The sequence below is a fragment of the Hippopotamus amphibius genome, chromosome 5, assembly GCF_030028045.1.
Source record: "Hippopotamus amphibius kiboko isolate mHipAmp2 chromosome 5, mHipAmp2.hap2, whole genome shotgun sequence".
NCBI lineage: Eukaryota > Metazoa > Chordata > Mammalia > Artiodactyla > Hippopotamidae > Hippopotamus > Hippopotamus amphibius.
Window position 1 is genome coordinate 99308079 of NC_080190.1, and position 22816 is coordinate 99330894.

The following is a 22816-nucleotide window of genomic DNA, read 5'->3' on the forward strand; positions in this document are numbered from 1 at the left end:
AAACTACAGATGAAACTTCAACACATCTATGTCCTCTGCACCTTACCTGGTCCAGCCCCTTCTTTGATATCCTTCAACACTGAGCTCAATGTTGAGGATCAACTTTTGATCTTTCAGGAATCCTTGAATACCCTTTTTTGTACAGTATCCCTGGCACTCAAAATCTCATTTTATGATAATCAATTTATATGCCAGTTTATTTCCTCTAGTGTGAACTCTTCAAATGCAGTTACATAGTAACCATTCAATAAATATTAGTTGTTGACATTAATTGTATCCTTTCTGTTACTCTAAACATTCACTCCCTAAAGTGAAGGAGATCTCCTATTTGATTGAAACCCTTGTTCTGCAGGGTAGCAATATTAATCAGTCTGGAATGCCTTAGTCTAGCTAGCAAATTCTCCACTTTTAATTCTCTATTCAAATCTCATGCTTGTGGTTTTTCACCTTGAACTCATATTTTATACAGCTTCTTCCCTTAATGTTTGTTATAGAAGAGAGCAAGCTCAAATTATTGAGTAAACACATTTATATTTATATTTAGACTCAAAAGTAATTCCCTATAAAGATAAGTCCATGCACATGATATTTGATAGATGTCATAAAATCAGAGATGATAGAGCAATGAAATGTTTTCTCTAATTCTTCACACTTCTACCAAGGTAGGAATTTCTTCCTAGGGATCTTCGCCTCATGGTAGTTTTCAAAATTAAAAAAAAAAAAAAAAAAAATCCCAGAAGCTTAAAATTGAGCTATAGATTTTTGAAGGATGTTTCCATATTGAGGTGGGATATGCCTTCCTATAATACCTATTGATATTAATTCTGCCACCTTGACCAATGAAGTGTGAATACATGGTGCTGAGTTCCCACCATCTATCAGTTGTGCTGCATAAATTTCTCTCATTTAATTGTCCAACACAAATACCTCTTTACATCATTTATAAATAATTATAAATTTATAAATAATTATAATTATAAATGAGGAAACCAATATCAGCTAGTTTAAGTCACTTACTCATTATCATGAAAGTGGTAATATTATATGTCTAAAATTTGAAACTAGAACATTGTAGCCTCACTGAATTTCTCTAATATACTCTAACCAAAGAGGAAAAGTTAAAATATCTTTTCCTACATTATATCATTAAGATAACTGACAGTCTGTTATGTCAGGCTAAATTTTTCATTTTGTCATACTAGACATACCTTAGGCTTTCTCAGAATGTAGCTTCATAATCCATCATCATCCCAGTTTTCACCTGTAAACATCTTAGCAATTTTCTTATTTTCCTCTTTATTTTTAGCCCCTGAAAAATAGCTACAATAATTCAAATGATATTTGACTTATGCAAAATAGAGTGGAATTATTTCTTCTTGCTTTTGACAGTGTTTTAAGCAATAGCATAAGTTTTTAACATATACTAAAATTGTAGTAAATAATCACTGCATTTCAAATCTCTAAGTTAATTGCTGTCAAGACTGCTTCCTAGGTATTCTATATTCTCTCTTTAGAAAACACAATTTTAAGGTTAATACAAGATATTAACTACTTTTAACTCACCACATTTTATTTTACTGATTACAGCTCTACTTTTAGCCTGTTAAAATAGTTTTGACTCTTGATTCTGTTGGTATATTAATTCTCTACCCCCACTCTCACTCTCTGTTGAAATCTACAAGTGGGATTCAAAAAAATATTTTCACAAGATTCAATATATTCATTCACATTTATTAAACATTAATTAACTTCTTACTAATAAATATGCAAGTGGAAAACAGAGAGAACACATAAGGACTTCCATGCAGGATCATCTACAAAGTTATAACAAGATAGCTATAGTGGACAATCTCTCCTTACATTTTAGGACTAAGCAATAGAACAGTCACCAGTGAAAACCAATCAAATACAAGAGAAAAAAAGTCATCAAGTAATTCATTACAGCCTCACTGACTTCTTTCTCAGAATTTCTCAAAAATGATAATTCAGGTAAGAATTCATCTGAAGTTGCTACTCTTAGTAAGCATAACATCTACAAGATTATAAATCAAAACTACTCACAAAAGAAAAAAAAAAGAGTACATAAATGCTTCTTCAACCCAATGGCATTTAATAAATGATAAAAAAAAACTGTTGAATGAGCTAAATTTGGGGGGATCAATGTTTTGACAGATTTCTATTACCAAGTTTTCAGGCTCCTTTTCAATTATTTTATTCTCTTGACTACTACTGATTAGACTTATCTCTAACAAGTATATTCAGCAAACTACAATTCTACTGTATGTGGAGTGTGTTAGTATAAAACTTGGCCTGTAGACCTGATAAATATGAAAATGGAAACTTCTGAATTTTTATGTGATACCCAGTAGTTTCATAGTAATTAGCTTTGACTAAAAATTAAAGATGAGGGCACTTACAGCTGTTGGTTTCCAATTTACAAATATAAGTACGTTCACCTGTTTTGAAGGTCTGTTTAATACTAGATCAATGTCATTATTCAACTATGATCATCTAATGTACTGTGATTTGGCAGGCCCTCAACATTTCTTTATCCAAGCTTGTTGAGTAATTACACTGGATTTCATTAGTGTGATCAAATACCAGCTCCCTGCAGAAAAATTTGAATGTATATACACCTGTTTTCACTTGGCAAGTTGTTCTGATTGCAAAACTGCCCTTCAAAACTAAAAGCAACAGCTGATTTTTATTGCATTGGGCAGAATGATTTCTAGAATGAAGTAACCTAAAGTGATTGACGGTCTATCCTAGCTAAATTTTTTTGAGAGATGTCAGAGTTTTTTGTTGTTATTATTTTAGGAGTGATATCTATCAGAACTGTGATGTTGAACCAAGGAGTATTTGTGAAAAGACAGAAATCCCTAAAAGACTTGGTCTTAGAAAAGTCATTAAGATTCAGGCTTTAAACGTAGACCAAGATTTAAATCCTTTTTTTCAACAGGATTACGGCATATCATTTTGTCTCTGAGCTTCAGTATCTTTGCCTGAAAAGTATAGGTAATTAATTCTACCTGACAGAGTGTTTATGAGGATTAAAAGATGTAATTTACTAAGTTTTTAACACAGTGATTCTTCCATAATTAGTGCTCATTCATAAAGGGGGAAAACCCTCATTAATGATTATTAATGTAAGCAAAGTAAGCACACTATTCATTCAAAATCAGATAGCTCCCAAAATATAGTTTTTTTTCCAAAATATAGTTTTTAAGTGATTATAACATTAAAACATTTCTTCTTAGTTTCTTGAATTTTATCTCAAAACAAGAATTAAAGTGAAGTCACAAAGAAACTTGACGTGAAGGAGCTACAGACTGAATGAAAAACCTGGACTTGTTCCCAGGAAAATCAACAAAAGTTAAGAGAATAGTTCTAAGAAAAACACACATATTTGTAGTTTAATTGTCATAAGTTTACAAATCTATTATCTGCATCCATAATGTTTTGGCACATAAATCATATATATTGTTAAGTTAGTTGAGCCTTCTATATATTACCTCCTCCCCCATGAAATATATGTTAGTTGGAAGTATTAAAGATAGAATTATAGATTTATCTATATTCTATTAATCTTTTACTCTAGCAGGATTAATAATGGCTTTAGCAGTTCTGTAAAATATAGCTAGGTGATAAAAATTTAACATAAGCTAAATAAATAAGAAAGTTAAATAATGAGGACAAAAGAAGACACAAAATGGATATGACCTAGAGCTGAAAATGAGGTTACTGCACAAAATACAATAAATACCTATTTAATTATTAAAATTCCTCACAAAGGAAATCATCTCTAGTTTCATGATTTATGATTTATGATTTATTTTCCAAATGACAAAAAACAAAACTTGTTTCTTAGGAGGAGTACAACTATTCCCAGTGCTAAGATGATTAGAAATTTCCCTTTAGGTGTTTCATGAGGAAGCCCCCTTATAATGTATTGTGCAATGTCCTCAATAGCTGCATGAGGGCAAACAGGGCTTCTGTTTATAAGGCTGTTTCAGCATCTTTCAATACAGGTTGATACTCTCACACTGATGTGTGATTCTGTACCAGCGATCTTATAAGCAAGCAACAGGATAAAGTTCTGTTGTAGTGTAGACTAGGAGTAGGTATGTACAGCATGGTCTTTCAACAACTCTGCACAGATATTATTTCTCTCTCCCAGCTGAGCTTTCCCTAGGCATTTGAGTGCACAGTTCTACAGCACAAGAGCCAGATCAATTTCAACAGACAGCTGAGCTGGGAATAGTATTTTCTTCCTACAAAAATGGAGTGGCCATAACATACATCTTTTAAGTAGGCTATTTAATTAAATTTCTATACGTATACACTTTTACAAATAAGTGGTTCCTGTGTGTGTGTGTGTTTCCCTCCCACCAGGCTTTACATATTTCTACAAAGGAAAGGAGTATTGGAAATTCAACAACCAGATACTCAAGGTAGAACCTGGATATCCCAGATCCATCCTCAAGGATTTTATGGGCTGTGATGGACCAACAGACAGAGATAAAGAAGGACACAGCCCACCAGATGATGTAGACATTGTCATCAAACTGGACAACACAGCCAGCACTGTGAAAGCCATAGCTATTGTCATTCCCTGCATCTTGGCCTTATGCCTCCTTGTATTGGTTTACACTGTGTTTCAGTTCAAGAGGAAAGGAACACCCCGCCACATACTGTACTGTAAACGCTCTATGCAAGAGTGGGTGTGATGTAGGGTTTTTTCCTTTCTCTTTTTTCTAGGAGTTTGTGGTAACTTGAGATTCAAGACAAGAGCTGTTATGCTGTTTCCTAGCTAGGAGCAGGCTTGTGGCAGCCTGATTTGGGGCTGACCTTTCAAACCCAGAGGGTTGCTGGTCCTGCATATGAATGGAAATGCACTCATGGGGAAGAGTCCATGATGCAAAGTATCTGCCGTTCTTCAGTCCTTTGTCTTTTTTTGTCATTCAGTTCTAGGCCTTTCCTCTGCACGTTCAATGCCCAGTAAATTTTCAGGATTACCTAAAGAGGAAAAGGAAGAAAAGATTCTTCTAAAAGGTTTATAATATTATGTTTTTTCTGAAGTCTGAGCCCATTTCTGGGGGAAAAAAGCAAAACGGAAAACCCACAAATTTTTGCTTTACAGCAAGGAAAAAAAAAAAAAAGTTAAATAAAAAACCCACAATTGAACGTTCAGGAAAGTGTGAAGACCCAAAACAGCTTTGTCTCCAAAGAAGATAGCTCTCTGACTGCTACGGATAGTCTCCCATGCTTCGTTTTTGTCAGGTGGGAGACCTGGAATACACATGCAGGACTTTAGACTGTTGGGACAGCCATTTTCCAACAAACAAGGGGCCAAAATATCTGCAATATAGTAACAGCCTTAATACTACATCCATTTTTCATTTTATACAGCTGTTCTCAGCTATGTCCTCAATGTTTCATCACATTTATATTCACAACTATATTCAAATGGGACCTTTTAATTGTTTTGAAATGTTTCTAAACCCCTTTCTGCCACCTTACCCCTACATCATTGTGATAATCTTCCCAAGTTGTATTAGGCCATTGCCCCAGGCCTTCCATGGGTTTGTCAGGAATATTCATTATAAGTGGAGCAAAAAGCAGTATGTCTTTAAAGTGGTTTAAAGTGACAGTTATTTTATAAGGATATGTGACACTAGTAATATATTGATGTAACCCTTTGAGAACTATCAAATCAGCTTTCAGAGTCTTCGGATCTGGTAAATTATAGAACTGGGCAATGGTAAAAACAGGCACAGGTTCAAGAAGTTCAGGTTTTTAAAACAGATATCCTATAACCCCATGTAATTTTTAAGTGATTTGCAGTACTACATAAATGCATTTATAACAAACAGAAATGATGTTACTTGCCAAAAAATTTCTGGCAAATAAAAAGGTATTTTATTAAATATCTTGTAAGAGTGAAATTTTATTTGAACAACTGATTATAACAGCCTGTCTTTTTTGTTGTTGTTGTTAGACACATTGAATTTCTGTTTTAAAATCCATTGCATGAAAATTCGATTTGCCGTGCAACATGCCATTAGCATTGCCATCTTAAGAATGAATTAAAATGATGACTCTGAGATTGCATGAATATCCTCCAGTGTATTAGCTATTGCATGTCAACCATAGTTCTCAAAGGGTTAGTGTGGCTTCTGGCATTTAGCCGTCCATTTGATCACTGACAGAGCCAAGAGACCACCAAAGCATTTCATTGTTGAGTGTAATTTGTCCTAACAGCAGTATTGTCATTTTCACGTGACCTGCAGAGCAGGTTTGTATCAATATTTTTTTCCTAGAGAAAAGTCAGCAACTGACAGACCTCTTAATTGATTTTTAGGAGCTGCTTCTTGCAGTGAAAGGCTTTACAGCCACTGGGCTGTGAACTTATTAGAGATGGTCAGAACGAATGCACCCCATGAGTCAGACATTGGCTTTGTGTGAAAGCCAGCTTTTGAGGGGATTAGCTTTTGAAACAATGAACAGCTTGCCTTGAACTTGATTATTGATCTGTTGACTGTCATTAACAACAACTTAAACGTTATCTTCTGTGAAAATTTTCCTTGAAGAGTCCTGTTCTATGTCTTTGCCCTTTGACCTTTAACTTGCAAACTGGCACAAACTGAAGGAAATCTGGTGTTGCTTTTCCATTGGAGTGTTACTTGTCCTCTAAAAACCTAGTAAGCATGAGCTGTTTCCTTAGAGTGGGGAGAGAAGGTTGGTGGTGGATCCGCAGATGGACACTTTGCTCTTTACACGCACACTTTAAAAATGCCCTATAGGTAGAAGTGACTTTTAAGCTTCCTTTAATATAATTTCAAGTCTAAATTCATCATTTTAGTACAAATATAAAACTATGGGGGGAAAAAACCTCAGAATACTTGAATGGCCAGTGTGGCTTTTATATAAAGCAGGAATTTTATACTAGTGAAAATTTCTTACTCATTTGCTAATAATACACATTTCCAGATGATTTTAATGAGTGTACATTCTTATTTGGAAATGGTAGTTCAGCTGCCTTGAATTTGTATTTGTACTCAACATAGCATGAAAATTAGAATGCCCCTTGGTTAAACTACGTGTTTACGATTTGGTTGGGGAAAATATTTTGTAATCATGGATGGCATGTTGCAAAGCCTTGCAGATTATTTCTTACAACCTGAACATACATAAAGTAAGGCTAAAAAAAAAAAGAATAGTTTAAAAAAAAGAGTAATGGCTAATGGCTTTATAGCAAAACATTATGCAATGCAGACTATATTTTGACAAGATGATGGAGATTATGTATGCGAGGGCCAAGAAAGCAAGGGGAGAGGATCAGAATCAGCCCTGTAGCTTTACTTCAGTGCTTCCATTCTAGACAATGCTGGTTTTATAAAGAGTAAGTCACTTCTACTGAGCATGGAGGAAGAACTAGATACAATTTATACAATGTTTGCCTGTGGGAGGGTTTAATCTTTTTTAGGACCTTGATGCCAAGAAAAAAAATGACTGGAAATTGTATTTTGCTAAAGATTGAAATGAAGAACTATGTCATTTGGGGACATATGTAAATCATTGAGGAATTCCATTAACCTGCATTGAAAATTGATTTTTTTTCCTCTAAAATGAGAAAGAAACTAAAGAAGCAATCTTTTGCCTCTTTACTCATTTGTCACAATATCCTGATTCATCATAAGACTATAAATATATAAGGGCTAGAAAATAACCATAGCATTAAGAAGGGAAACACTCTATCATTATACTTGAATTCTGGAAATGTCATGGATAAATGTTGGGTCATATTTTCTTCAATACTCTTATGTGATAAGAAAAGGCATATGGCTTCTCTCTTTATTAGGACATTTGAATTTTCAGGTTGTGAGACTCTAAGAGATAAGAAAACATTAAGTACAACATAATCACAAACATTGGGATTCTATTTGCTTATTATACGCCAGGCACTTTGTATGGTTGCTGACTCCTCTTCCACTTGGGGTTTGGGGAAAAATGTCAATCCTAATGGAATAGTGAAAGGGGGAATGACCAATTGGTCTAGCACATAAGAATAGTGATTCAAAAACAACATGAATAATAAATAAAACAATATAATGTACAAGTTCAGTATCAATAGAAGTGTACACCCTAGCAAATATTTTTCAACATTCTATCACTGATAGCATGGAAGGTTCAGACCTAGGGTTTCCTAAATTGAAATGAAAGCACATTCACAATCACAAAAAATAATTCTCCTTCTGTTTCATTATTTCTCATTACTTTAATATAAACATAAATGTAAACAAGGTGATCCTTCTTACATAAATTTACTATAGAGTTTATAATTTTAGCCAAATATTATTTTTCTATATATTATTAACTGTACTGAGTGAAGTATTAAAATAGCCAATCAGTCTGTATTCTCTATAAAGCAGTAAATCCACATGAGAGCTATGGAGGAGGCTGTGAATTTAACTATTGACCTGTTTCAGAACAAAGTGTCTTCTGACATGGCATTAGAACAGGTGAATACAGATGGTCTTTACAATCGCAAAAGTAACATGGATAAATTAGAGAATAGTATATGATACTAGCAAAGACAACTTCTGTTATAAATCAGAGGGCAAGGCTTTTCTGAATCAGATGTAATAAATTACTAAGTAATAATTTACAAAAAAATAATTACTAAGTAATAAAGGATAGAGACTGATTTACTGAAACAAGCAAATTTTACTTTTACTATTCAGATTGCTTGTAATCTTTTTCTATTGACATATAATTTGTTTGTTTCATATACTAGATACTTGTTTTTATTCACTTTCTCTGGGTGATTAAAAAAACACAATGTGGTGGATGAGAACATTGCCCAACTTCACTGGTAGTTCTAATACATGGATGATGTGTATATACTGAATCCTAGGGATGGTAATATAATACTTTCCACTTCTACATATTATGCTGGTATCTCTAGTATGCTACAAATAAGCAATGTGTACATATTGACTAAACTCAGTGTGCTACCTGAGAGGAATGGATGTTATAATCAAATAGACTGAGTTAACACAAAAGTCATGAAAATAATCTTTTTTTTTAAGTTTTGGAATTATTTCCAGAAACTAATAAAGGCAGTGATTTATTGATAGTATTGAGTCTGTGAGACTGTAACATATACTGAAACAAACTTGTGATTGGTGGTGAAATCTTTTTCAGCAAACATAGCAGAGAGTTCATTTAATTTTTGATTCTCTTAAGAACACATTCCAGAATATCAGATGTCAAACAGAACATGCTATATAAACCAAAAATGTTAAATTCAGATGAGCCATTACAAATAGCCTTCAGTACAGTCTTATGATATCACAAAAGGTTTCATGTCAATAATATTAGAGAATCTAAGTATTCCATTGCATCACATGGACCTTCATGATTGATTTATTGTGATCACAGTTTATAACTGCCAGAACATATGTATTTATGTTATAGAGTCTATGTTGCCTAGTAGGGAATGATAGTTACACAGAGAAGTTACATTTAAAAAATTAGAACTTCCTAAATATAAAGAAAACTTCATCATAAAGAATGTAGCAACCAGGCATAGCAGCACACCATAAATAAGAATGCTAAATGTTAAATTTATTATATATTATGGAAATTAAAGAAGAGGAAATATGAATCTTTTGTAAAATATAAAAACATCCTATAGCACTCCTTAATACAACTGGAAATTTTACTTTAGCAGGTATTAAAATAGTAGAACAATGCAATTTCAAGCTCTTCACACTAGTGATGAGTATGTGATATATCGATGTATATAATTAGACAGTGGTCATTAGCTGTTACCCTGTGTAAACACATCTGATACTCATGCATTGCCTTCTAGGCTAAAAATGTCAAAGTTAGATGTTCAGTAACCTCAGTTGGAAAGATATATTTAATGTTAGAATCTCCTGAGAAAAGCCATGTCCCTAGGATAGAAATTTACCTCAATAATCATATAACACAAAACACTTGGCAAAGTAGCAAAGAAGTTGCCTTAGTGTTCTAGTCTCATCTAATTGTAACCTTTCTCTTTCATGTACTACTCAAATCATTTTTCATTTGTTTCCTTTGGTGTAATTTTGAAATGATTCTGATATATTTCAAGTCAGATAAATAACATCCAATTGCAAATAACTCTTCCAACATTTATACATGTATCTACTTTGAAATTTAAACCAATAGTATATAAAGCCTAAGAATGAACACTGATTTGACAAGTTCACAGAAATTGAGAGAAAAATAGATGTGATATTGCAAAATTTCTGTCAATTTTCTGGTAGAATACTGAAGTATCAGCCTTCAATTTTTAAACACAATTGTGAGCTTACAACTGGACACGACATGCATTATTTTTTAGAACAGTGCTAATTCTTTATACTAAGTAAGGGTATAAGATCCTGAGTGCCATAAGGCAGCACCTCAGGCACTCGTAACTAAAGCTCTTTAAGGAAAATGAAGGCATAACCAGTAAATCATGGTTAGTGCATAAGCATAAAAAAGTTATGTATGGAAGATAATTCTGGAGACTTATGGAGATCCTATGCTTTTTCAATTTAAAGAGCAGCATGTCTTAAACTGTGTTTTATACTAAAATTGGACTGAGAATAACGTTCAAGTTTGCACTCATGAGTCCTTATGTTCGAGAGCACACTGAACAGTGTAGGACAAACATATCATAAACTAGAATGTTTTGCCGATTCACATAACTTCGCATGTGCTCTGCTATAGAGCTGGATTAATATGCCCTTAAGAAGGGAGAAGAAAATCAATTAAATATAAATATGAACATATGATAATTGTATTACATTAGGCCACTTAGCTTCAGAGCAAGATGTTATTAACTCTCACTTCAGATAGAAAAATCAGGAGAGAATGGTGAATGTGAATGAAATGATTAACTTATGACTTACAAAGATGTTTCTTGAGTTATCTTATCCACTTGTTTTTATCCATGAACAAATATCACTCACAATATAGACATTTCTGTAGCACTTAGTCTGTAGCTAGATTGGATCCCAGGAGGAATACTTTTGGACACAGGCGTTTTTATATGATGAAGCTTCAATGAGATGTGACTGCATGGGTAGGATGCTTTTTCCTAGGATAGGATATGGTGCTGCTTGTATTTGCCACCTTTATTTGAATGTATGTTTCTATGTTGGCCTGTCTTGCCAAGATATAGATGAATAAAGCCTGGTGTGAGCTGTCCATTTGATGAGTCACTAGAATGCAGGTTTCATTTGCTGTTATGTAATGCCAATTTGATCTTGTTCCCACTCCATATACTGACAATGCAGTTGCAAAGGTAAAATATACTCTTCTTGAATGAATGATTCAATCCTGAAATCAATGTCATAGTTTTGCTACCACTGAAATATCACAGAGGCCACATTTTTTACTGTCTTCACACAGCTGTTTAGTATATACTATTGCCTGGGTAGAATTAAGTTTTTAGTTCTTTTCATCACTTCTTTTGTATTTGACCTGGAATCCATTATTCTTTTATGTATTCATGAATACAAAATTTCACAATTCAGTTACTTTTTTACTTTCAAACATGATTTCCAAACAAGTGTGCTCTGTGTGCCGTATTTTTCTCTTCCTTCAGTTCTGAAATTATTTGTTTGCTTTCTGTTTGTCACCCCAAAATACAGATGGTTGGGAGGGATGTATTAAATTGTGTTGTTTTGTGTAGTCTGTACCTATATTTGCATTCCTTTCGATTTATACCTTGCCTGCCCTCCTTCTTTTTTTTTACACATTTGATTTCCCCTTCCCTTTGTGAAAACCAGAATTGAACAGAGTTGTACATTATATGTGGTGCCCTGAAAATGTTTGTTCCTCAGTTTTTTTGCTTCACACATTTCATGCAAAGATTTAGTCCCAGTAAATGTCACACATCTCCCAATCTCTTGCATTGAATTCTAACTTTTCTAGAGCTATTCCCCAGAAAAAAGTGAAATGCTGAGCATGAAGGCTGTTGTCTGTTGATAAGCCAGCTAAGGAAGTTTGCTTTTGGTGACTGTATCTTAAATAATTATATAGGGAAGTAAATACCATAATATAGTGTTTTGTTAAAGGTACATCATGACTTCATGAATGCCTAAAACCTCAATCCTTTGGTCTACTTCCCTTTGTGTGTAAATTCATATATATTAAAGAGAGACAGGGAGAACAAGAGATTAGGGGTGTTCTAGTGGTGGCTTTCTGTTGCCTTGGTTTCAACTGTATCAGCATTTCTATTGTGGACCTCTATTTTCAGGGGTTTTAGAGACTCACCCATAAAAATTTGTTTCAGGCTTAAAAATCGTGAAATATTTTTTTTTAGGTATATAATTTTAAACCAATATATCTTGTTTTTATATTATAGGAAGGAAATAAATGGAGTTTACTAGTTCAATTTTGTGCTAATATAAATTTTAATGAATTTAATTTTTTAATAAAACAAAGTCTAACTAGTCCATAGTCTACTGATGGTTTTTTAAAAGAATCAATTATTGACATAGAGAAAATTGCCTGCTTTATCACTGTAGTAACCTATCTTTGAGATATTTTAAAACTTTTAACCTATATTAACATTATCTTGATTCTAATAGTGGATCATTATGATAATGAGTGCAATTTATGTCATCTGTATGAGCTATCTGGTAACATAGACTTGGAAATAATAGTACCTTTAGTAAATATATATGTATATATATTTACTAGGTAGATTAAGGGGGTAAGTGCCCATAAATTTAGTTTGTCAAGTAAATACCATAAATATTTTAAAAAATTGCACATTTCTCTTTCTGAATCAGAATTAGATGCAAGGAATTGCAAAGAAAAGTTGTCTCTTGGGTAAACAATACACATTTTATAGCTTATTATGAAAATCATTTTTTTATATTGCGGTTATAGGAAATTAAAAGGATTTAATGCATGAAATTAACACAGACTTTATTTAAATAGCATTAAACTGTGAGACAGAGAGAAACACTAGGAAATTAAATATTCAGGCCATTTTCTTTTGGTTTCTGACAATGCTTTATTTTCATTCCCCATAATATTTTCAGTTACGGGGAAAGTATTAAAGTCTAACCTTAAGTGTCTGGATTGTTCACATTACACTCAACACTATTTCATTAAGTTTTTGATAATATGTAGTCTTCTGTGTGCAAGGAAAGAAATAAATAACACATTTATTTGCTGAATGAGTTTTAAGGTTTGCAAGTTGTTAGTGATTTTTGCCCACACAGGATTCTATATATTTATACCATCTTAAATCTGGCATATATATATATTTTTTCGGATAGCTTCTATTGACAAACACAAAGCTTGTTTGTGTGCAAATATAAGGCTAAATAAATGGTGCTAAAGTGTTTTATGACTGTCAGATATAATCAGGCAAAATTTTGTGGTGCTTAAATTAATTTTTTCATTGATTTATTGATCAATGCATTGAACAGTGTTTATTATTCACAAGTTGTCCTTTATTGGTAAATCAAGGCCTCATAGCACATTGTTAAATAAAATGGTTGACTAGTCTATGTAACAGCTCACCAAGCTACTATCTCTTTAACTCCTTATAATGTTGCGTCATTAAAGGTCAAGGGATCATAATATTAATCTCATCGCTGGAGACCATTAATATGACTGAACTTTTACACAAAGTACTTATGTTTACAATGCTATAACCCTTTGACTGCTACGGCAACCTTTAACCACACAAATGTCACAAGCTAGAATCATCAGCATGGTTCTTGCCATGGCAATCAAAGAGTTAAGGGCTGTGCAGTGATTTGTTTTATATTTATTAATTTATATTTATTTTGTTTTCATTCAAGAAGGGGATTTTGGGTGGGGCAGTTTTTGTCTGCTGTAAGTGTCTTAACCTAGGGAAGGGTTAAATGGCTTTTTATACTATTGCATCTTCTGTACTTACCATCAATTCATTGTGTTGTAATTTAAAAAAAAAAAACTGTCAATAAATAAGAGAACAGAAAAATGGTTCACAGACATTGTGGTTTACTCAATGAATGATATACATACATTTATGGTGATATATAGCAGTAGGCTTTGCTATCTATGTCTTCCTAATTGATATAAAACATAAAGTAAAAACTCTAAAATAATTTAGGCCAAAATCTCCTGTGTATTTGCCTGAAATAGTAAGTATGTTAAACCGGCCACATCAACTGGAGAATTGTTTAACTGCTAAGTAGATGCCTATGACTGTGACCAAGGACAGAAGCAAGAAACATTACTACATCAAATACACTTCAGGCAAGTACCCATGAACATAGGATATGTTTTCATTACAACTTGACAAAAATAAAAATTACATTTTGGATAAGTGAGTATAATTTATTGATTAAAGTCATACATCATGACTGTCTAGATAAATTTAATCAAAGGAGTTACTATTGATATCAAAAGTCTTTGACAGAATCCCATTTAAGGATTTTTTTTCCTCCTTCTCTTTCTTTAAATGATAGGACTATAGTAAAGGGTGACCATGAATAGAGAACTGACAAAGAGAAAACAAGAGTAAAGATAAACATTTTCATATTTAACATTTTAATAAATTATTTTTCTTAGACTATCAAATAGGTACATGTAACCAAGTGTTGGAACAAGTGTTTCCTAAAGTGCAAATCTAATATGTATCAATAGTTCTAAAAGGTCATCTGATTTTTATGAAGAATTCGGAAATCATTGGGAATAAAGGAAAATGTGTTCTCTCACACAAAAATTAAGGTGCATCTGTGCACCAATAAGTTAATGTTGCAAACTTTAATACACACAGGAAAGAGGAGCTCTGAAGCAGGGTAACTAAGATAATCACAAGAATTTAATTGTCTGAAGTAATAAACAGATTAGAAGGACAGAGAACTGTTTGTGTTAAGTCTTTGAAATCTGCATCTAGGGTGAATCCCTGGAAATTTGGAGATTTTTCTCAAAGAGTTTAAAGAAATACTCACAGATAAAAGTTGTTGTGCTTTGGGAAAATGTCAGCATATAAAAACCTACAAGATTCAGTCAACTGACAATATAGTTTATTTTTATTTGTAGAAGGCTTTTAAATAAAATTAACCTTTATTTTTATAAGACTATTGAGGATGTGTGATCATAAATATCAGGCTGAAGCCAAGCATGAATCTCCCTTGTTTTTATTATCAAAGAGAGAAAAGAAAAAGCTATAAACATAAATATCACCCAATAGAATTGTTTTTTTAATATCTGAATCATTAATTTATATAATAATAAAATACACTAATATTTCACTTATTTTACATTCAAAGACTAAATCAGAATAATATATTGTGGAGAAAAAAATCCAAATAGGGGCATTGAGAATCTAATAACACGACTAAGACACTATAGAAACATAAATATAATTTATTGCAGTGAGCAATGTGTGCATATTTTAAATCTTTTATAAAAAGTATTAAATGGACATAACTTCAACCCAGTTTGATACGCGGTCACTTCTTCAATTTAATTACCCCGTGTGTATCACTAACTCTCGCTCCTTTCTCCACCTCCACCTCCTTCTTCACCTCCCCTCTGCCTCTTTGCTTCCTTTCTTTCTCTCTCTCTCCCCCATCTCACTCCCTCAAGTGCTCTATTCCTTGAAAGAAAAATTTATGTGACTCCTTTCACATCTTCTTAAATCACAGTTTTTTACTTATTATTTGCACTTCTCACCTCTCCACTTGACATAAAATTTTGTCAGTGTAAATGATATATTTATTACTTAATCTACTGTTTCTAATTCTCTATCTTACTTGGCTTCTTAGCAGTATTTAACACTGATAGTTACTCTGCTATTCATACTTTTTTAGACAGCACCTTGAGGGTAGCACCTATTTATTTTTCACTTGTGTTCCATACCTGGAGCCTGATACAGTACTGAGTTCATAGTCAGCCCTCAGTAAAATGTTGGCTTCTAGGCATTAGAATTCAGAGATTCCCCCTTGCACCATAAGTAACTTTTAAAACTAGTTCTTATGAGTTTATGTAAGTGCCCCATATGTTCTTTTTTTTAGTGCAATTTAAAACCTAATGGAACTGACACAGTAAACATAAAATAGGTAGAAAGATAGAAATATCCTTCATCTATCTATATATGCATCCACCATCCATTAATTTGTTTATTCAACAATACTGAGATCCGACTGCATACCAGGCATTGTAGGTGTCAAGGATGAATCAGTGACTAAAAGTCTTTCAAGACAACTAGCAGCAAATAGTATGTCAGATCATAGGTTTGATGAAGAAAATCAGGGTACAGGGATGAGATGGGGATGGTTTGAAGAGAAGGGCATTTGTAATCAGGTGCCATCTGAGTGGAGGCAAGAAAGAACTGAGGGAGTGGGCCATGTGCACATCTGAAGAAAGAACCAGTGCAAAGAAAGAACCTTAAGGCAGGAACAAGACTGATGTGTTGCAAGGAACAGCAAGGAGGCCATTGTGGCTACAGTGGAGAGAGCAAAGAGGAGAGTGGTAGATGTGTTCAAGGCAGCAGCAATTGGATCGGGTCTGATGGAGCCTTATGGGTACTGAAAGGAACAAAGCTTTATGAGGAGATGGGAAGCCACTGAAGGGTTGTAAGCAAAGGAGTGTAATGGAGCAAGGGTGGAAGCAGGGAGTCTAATTAGGAAGAAAGCCACTGCAGTCGATAATAGGCAAAGAAGATGATGACTTGGACCAGGATGCAAGCAAAGATGATCACAAAAAGTGGTTGCCTTATGGATGGACTCTGCATGTCCAGCCAACAGGTATAGTGGAATAGCTGAGAGGTGAGAGAGAAAAAGGAAACTGGAAAGAATGGAGTTGCTGTTTCCTGAAAATGGAACCAGTCTGGTGGAAGTAGGATCCCATTTTGGACATCTTTCTGTAGTCTTAGAAATGTTCTCATTCATGATGTGGATGATGACTAGATGGGTATAGACATATGCAAAAATTATTGATCTGCACACTTAAGATGTATGCATTTTAGTCTATGTAAATTTTACCTCAAGGAAAAAAAACCCAAAGGCTGAAAACAAAACCCCCCAAAATGAAGTAATTAACTATACTAATAGTTGCTGATGGATCCAAAAAAAAAAACGCGGACTGAGAAGTGAGTATTGGATTCAGCCCCTATATGTTCTTAACCTCTTTTATTCTATGCTCTCTTGTGGACCTTATTCACAAGCATGACTTTAGCTTTGTGGGTGGGATATCTCATGAAATCCAGATTCACAATTTCCACCCACTTGCTTGACAAATTAACCTGGACTTTTCTTTAGCTTCCTGGATTCAATCTACTAAATATAAAACCTATCACCATCCTTTTTCTACCATCAAAGTAAACATAATTCACTCTGAATTATCTAATTTATTAATGACACTAAATTTTCTTGATTACCTATCCAAGAAAACACCAGGTGTTCTTTGCCTTCTCCTTCTCCCTTTGCTTCACATGTCCCAGTTAGACAGACATTTGCTCAGTCTATGAGTTCTACTTCTGCAGTATCATCAGCATCTGATTTCTCCTTGACATTCTTGTCCTATTTAGGGTTCATTAGTTCTTTCCTTCTCAATCTCCTTTCCTAATTCAACCTCTGTCAGCCTATCTACACATTCCTGACAGAACAATCTTCTCAAATCAGAGTTTGAATTGTATCATTCTGGTATTAAAAACAAAGGTTTTATATGCACTCTCATCAAAATCTGTTTTTAACTTGATATTCAAGCTTTTTCACCAGCATATATTTTTATAGCTGAAACCATCTAACTACTTGCCATCCCTTATGCATAGTTTGGCTCATGCTTTTCTCTCCACTTTGAATTCCACCTTTCCTTTCTTTATCTTTCCTGACCTCACCGAAGAGATAAAACTGCCCAACTTTGAAACCTCATATTATCTTTGTGTATCTTGCTTTGTTTAGAATGATCCTAGTGATACGGTTAACATTGCTCCCCTTTCTTTTCAGAGGTCTCTCAATTCAATAAGTTGAATGGTCATACTCTTATACAACTTTTTAGATAAGGCCTATAATTTTATGTGAGCTTGTTTTTATTATTTCTTGTCATTATCTAAGCTCCTGAGGATTGCAGCATCTAATGCTGCAGCATCTAATGCAGTGCCTTGAATGAAGGAACTCCAGAAATGTTTGCTGCACCAAATTAAATTGTATTTTTTAACATAACTGGCATTACAGAAATTTTATTTCACTTTGTTATACATTCTTGAACCCACTTTCTAGGAGTTATTTATGAATAAAGATATTTAAAAGCATTTGTTACAAGACAATATTTTAAGCAGTTGACCTTGATTCTTTCCAAGCTCTTACTTTTTTCAAAGCTTTTCAAATATTTCTCATTAAATAACAAAGGAAACCTCAAGTTTAGGCTAGCCTTTTTTTTTTTTTTTTAAATATTCATCCTTTACTTCTAATTATCACCTTTAGAACCAGAGAGAATTCTTCAGCAACAGTAACTGAGTGAAGTGGGAAGACCTGTGTTTTGGAGGCACCAGTGTATAGCAGTTATTTGGATTTAAAATATTCAAAAAATCAAATCCCACTTTCTCAAATGTGTGCATAGACATGAAAGAAATAATTATTTGCTTCTTTTTTTTTTTCTATGAATTAGTAGGGCAGATTACCTTACAAATGAGAAATTACTAAAAAACTTTCCAACAAGAGTCATTTTGCCAATTCAGAGGGAAATGCAGTCCAAATTCTTGCTAGTATCGGGGTCTAGTATTGAGGTCTAGTATTGGATCACTAGGACAGGATGTCAATATAGTGTTCAATCTTAGAGGTAATTAAGAGATTGGTGACACAGATTCAAAAGGGAAAGAGCCCATTAGAGGACAGAAAAGAGGATACAGATACATAGTTCAAAGGCAGGGAAAGACAGTTTTTAAAAAATTACTTGTTGCTTAGAACAATTATCAGTGGACCTTTACATTTACAATAGCTTTCACCTTAGAACTATTTAAAGATTTTACCCAGCTTGTGATGTGTGTCTCAAAGCTATCTCGGCACTTTCAGGTCAAATGATGGCATATAATTTCACTCCCTGCAAAGCCCTACTAAAACTGTAGAAAATGATTTCCTTTTCTTCTCTTTTCAAAGACTTAGGGAAAGGAAGTACAAGAGAGAAAACAATAGCAACATCTGGGAAGCTAGAAGCAAGTAGGCATCTGGTAACTGACCTAACAGACCCAAGGACATCAAATTATAAACTGGAAGGAACAATCAGAGAATAATCCAAATGTATCATTAGTATGCTGAAGTTCAGGGAGTGGAAACTCCAAGCACCTGGAAACAGGGTGAATGGAGTTGACTAAATTAAGGACTGAAAATCTCTCATAGAAACTAGTTAAATGCTCTAAGTTCTGTCCAGGCCGCCCCACTTTCTCTCCCCAACCCAAACCTCAAGGTTTATTCTGCAGAGAGCGTAAACATGGTCTCTGAATTGGGAATTGCCAGTGTTCTTTACCAATAACAGGGAATTAAGTGGGCTTCCACCTTTTAAAATCTAATGCAGAGACCTCCCAGACTTGCTATTTCACCACTAGAATGTCAGCAGCCAGTTTCAGAGAAAGTTTTTGCTCTTGTTTTTGTTGTTATTTCCTATAGGCAAGAAAATGGAACACTCTTCTCTGATGAATCTGACCAATCCAAGAAGAAAGACAATAAAATCTGTAATCAGGGTTTTCCCAACAAAATGAGAGCACAATTATTTTTTATTTATTTTATTTATTTATTTTTGGCTGCATTGAGTCTTCATTGCTGTGCATGGGCTTTCTGTAATTGCATGGGCTTCTCTTGTTGCAGAGCATGGACTCTAGGCATGTGGGCTTCAGTAGTTGTGGCACGCAGGCTCAGTAGTTGTGGCTCACAGGCTCTAGAGCACAGGCTCAGTAGCTGTGGCACATAGGGTTAGTTGCTCCACGGCATATGGGATTTTCCTAGACCAGGTATCAAACCCGTTTCCCCTGCATTGGCAGCCAGATTCTTAACCATTGTGCCACCAGGGAAGTCCCGACAATTATCTTTTAATAAAGCTCATATTGACAAGTCCTGCCCATGCAGTCAGTGTTTCCCATCAGCTTTTTTTCCCCTGTTAAACAGGATAAGAAAACCAGGAATTTCTAGATATCTAAAGAAAGGTTGAAACAGAAAGCTAGTGACCAAAACAAACAAACAAAATTAATACTAAGGAAGGAAACAGATTATGCAATGAGGAAGGGGAAAAAAAACTTAAAAAACTATCTTTTCTATCAGAAGAAAAAAGATTGTTTTAATTTTCTGTTTGAGAAATAAAAACACAAAAGATTGGAAGACAGAGTTAAATCTCTTTGAGAATACAACCAAATGATAAAGATATGAAAAAATTACTTGGGCAAAATATTAGAAAATGAGAGAACAGAGCCACAAGTGCAGAAACCACAATTCACAAAATTGGAGTTCTGGAAAAGAAAAAAAGAAAAAACAGAGAGGGAGAGAAAACAGAGAGAAATGATTATCATAAAATTCAGTAAAATTACCCAGAATTTACAGACATGAGTTTCCAGACTGAATGTGCCTAGAGATGTCTAGTATAATGGATAAAAATAGACATACAAAAAGGTACATCACTGTGAAAATTCAGAGCACGGGGACAAAGAAAATACAAGCTTTCAGTGACAGGGTGGAAAATTACAAAGCACAAAGAATTAGAATGTCATCAGATTTTTCTAAAGTAACAGAAAACTTGAAAACCATAGAGTAACATCTTCAAAATTCAGAATAAAATTTTTCAACATAGAATTCTATGTATAAGCAAATGTTAATTAAATGTTGAGTAGAATAAAGATAGGCAAAGTCTCAAAAAATTTCCTCCCATGTTCCATTTCTCAGCTAGAGGATATCCACTAAAGTATGAGAAATTCAAGAAAGAGACACTGAATTCAGAAAAACAGGGTTCTAATTAAAGAAAGAATGAAGTAAAGGGATTATCCAAAAGGATGGTGATGGGCATTTTCAAGATTTCAAAGGTGCACCAGGAATAAAAGACAAACAGTTCAGACTGGGGCAACAAGACCAAGAGTGCAGCACATTAAAGACTTTCATCCTCGTCCAAGTTTTTAACCTATGAAGCTACTGTGGGACGTGCTCCATCAAAACAAGAAAATAAATGAAGAATACTAACATGTAAGGTCTAAGGGAGATTCTATTTCTTGAGAAATTCAAAGAAATTTCCTACAATAACAGCAAAAATAAATCCTAGGATAACAGGCGTAGAGAGTAGCCTATCTAAATGGAAAGAGAATGGATAACTCTAGTAGGTATATACATTGGGTAGGAGTATAACTATATATATATAGTTATATTCACGAGAAACCACAAAATGAAACAATAGATTACCTGATGTGATTGACCTTGTGAGAAATTGTACCTAGAGGTTTTTGGAAGGTGTAGGTAGAATTAGTAATAGATAAAATAAAGATGAAGCAAGTGTAAAGACAAGGCTATTAATTTAAGAAACATTTCTAATTATTAAAAAGGTCCAATTCAATGCTCAATTCTGAATAGTTATAGGCATAATAATGTAAAAATTGATTTTTTTCTTTAACCAAAAATTGTAATAAAATATATTTAGAGGATGGGGGAAGGGAAGCAGAGATGACACAGGAAGACAGATTAATCTCTATCTAACATAGCAAAAAATCAAGAGATAATGTCTAAAATTGATTGATTTAAGGATAAAAGTACATGTATATTACTTAGAAGTACTGAGGTATGTAATTCCAGAAATAAGAACAATCAGCCAAAAATACCAAAAGAGGTTTTGGGGAGGACTATGGGAATGGAGAATAGGTCTTGAAATGGTTATATTTGGTTATGATATTATTCTAGCATTTTATAATATTTTGAATGATGTAACTATATTAATTTGATGTAGAAAGTTTACATTAAAGCACAAAAAACTCTATGGTCAACATATTCACAATTCTCTTTGACATAGGGATGCTCTGACCATAACTCCATGTGCTCTGTCTCTGCCACTGAATATTAATCATATTCATTTGACCACTGTTTTTCTTTTCACCCACTTCCTAACATATCCCTCATGTGTCTCTGATCCCCCTTTCATTCTCCACACTTATTTTTCAGCCTTTGTGGTCCCTCACTTGGCAGATAGAAAGGGGAGTCATGGAAATCTTGGCAACTGCTTTTTAAGGACACTTCACCCTTGCCTTAGGGTGATACTTGGTCAAATGGTTTTGGATGATGACAACTTAGGAAAGATAGGTCATTCAGTTTTACTTAGTTTTAGAAATATTCTTCAAAGGAAAAGTCTTTGGGGTAAGCAATAGTCAGTAAAATTAAATTGGAACAGGATGTCAACCAACTCTAGGTCATCTGCTCCACCAGAAAGTGAGAATCCTAAAGAAATAGGTATGATTTAAGATCTGATAGAGAAATCTTTGTGTATTACAGAAATATTTGTAATATTAACATGTTATATGCCAATTTAATGTGTTACAGTGAAATTATAAATTATTATTTTTGAAAAAATGATTATTGGTTCATTTGCCTGTTTGATATTAATTGAATCTCTGTTACATTTTAAATATTAGCTAGGGCAAAGAATAGGATGTGCAAACTGAATTAGGGGAGTCAAATTTGCTTAAATTATTATACCTCATTGTAATTCATATACTATATTATATAAGATGCATAACACAATGTGATGTAACATAAAACAATAATATATAATATGAGAAATAGTATATTATAATATTACAGGTGCG

At 33.7% G+C, this 22816-nt stretch overlaps 1 protein-coding gene across 1 annotated transcript in view; it reads left to right on the forward strand.

Moving 5' to 3' along the window:
* MMP16 (matrix metallopeptidase 16) overlaps positions 1-5924 on the forward strand; it is a 336546-nt gene extending 330622 nt beyond the window's left edge. Inside the window, exon 10 of the mRNA XM_057735374.1 lies at positions 4393-5924. Coding sequence (XP_057591357.1) covers positions 4393-4727 — 335 coding nt within the window. The 3' untranslated portion in view covers positions 4728-5924. The remainder of the gene's footprint in view (positions 1-4392) is intronic.
* The last annotated feature ends 16892 nt before the right edge of the window (positions 5925-22816 follow it).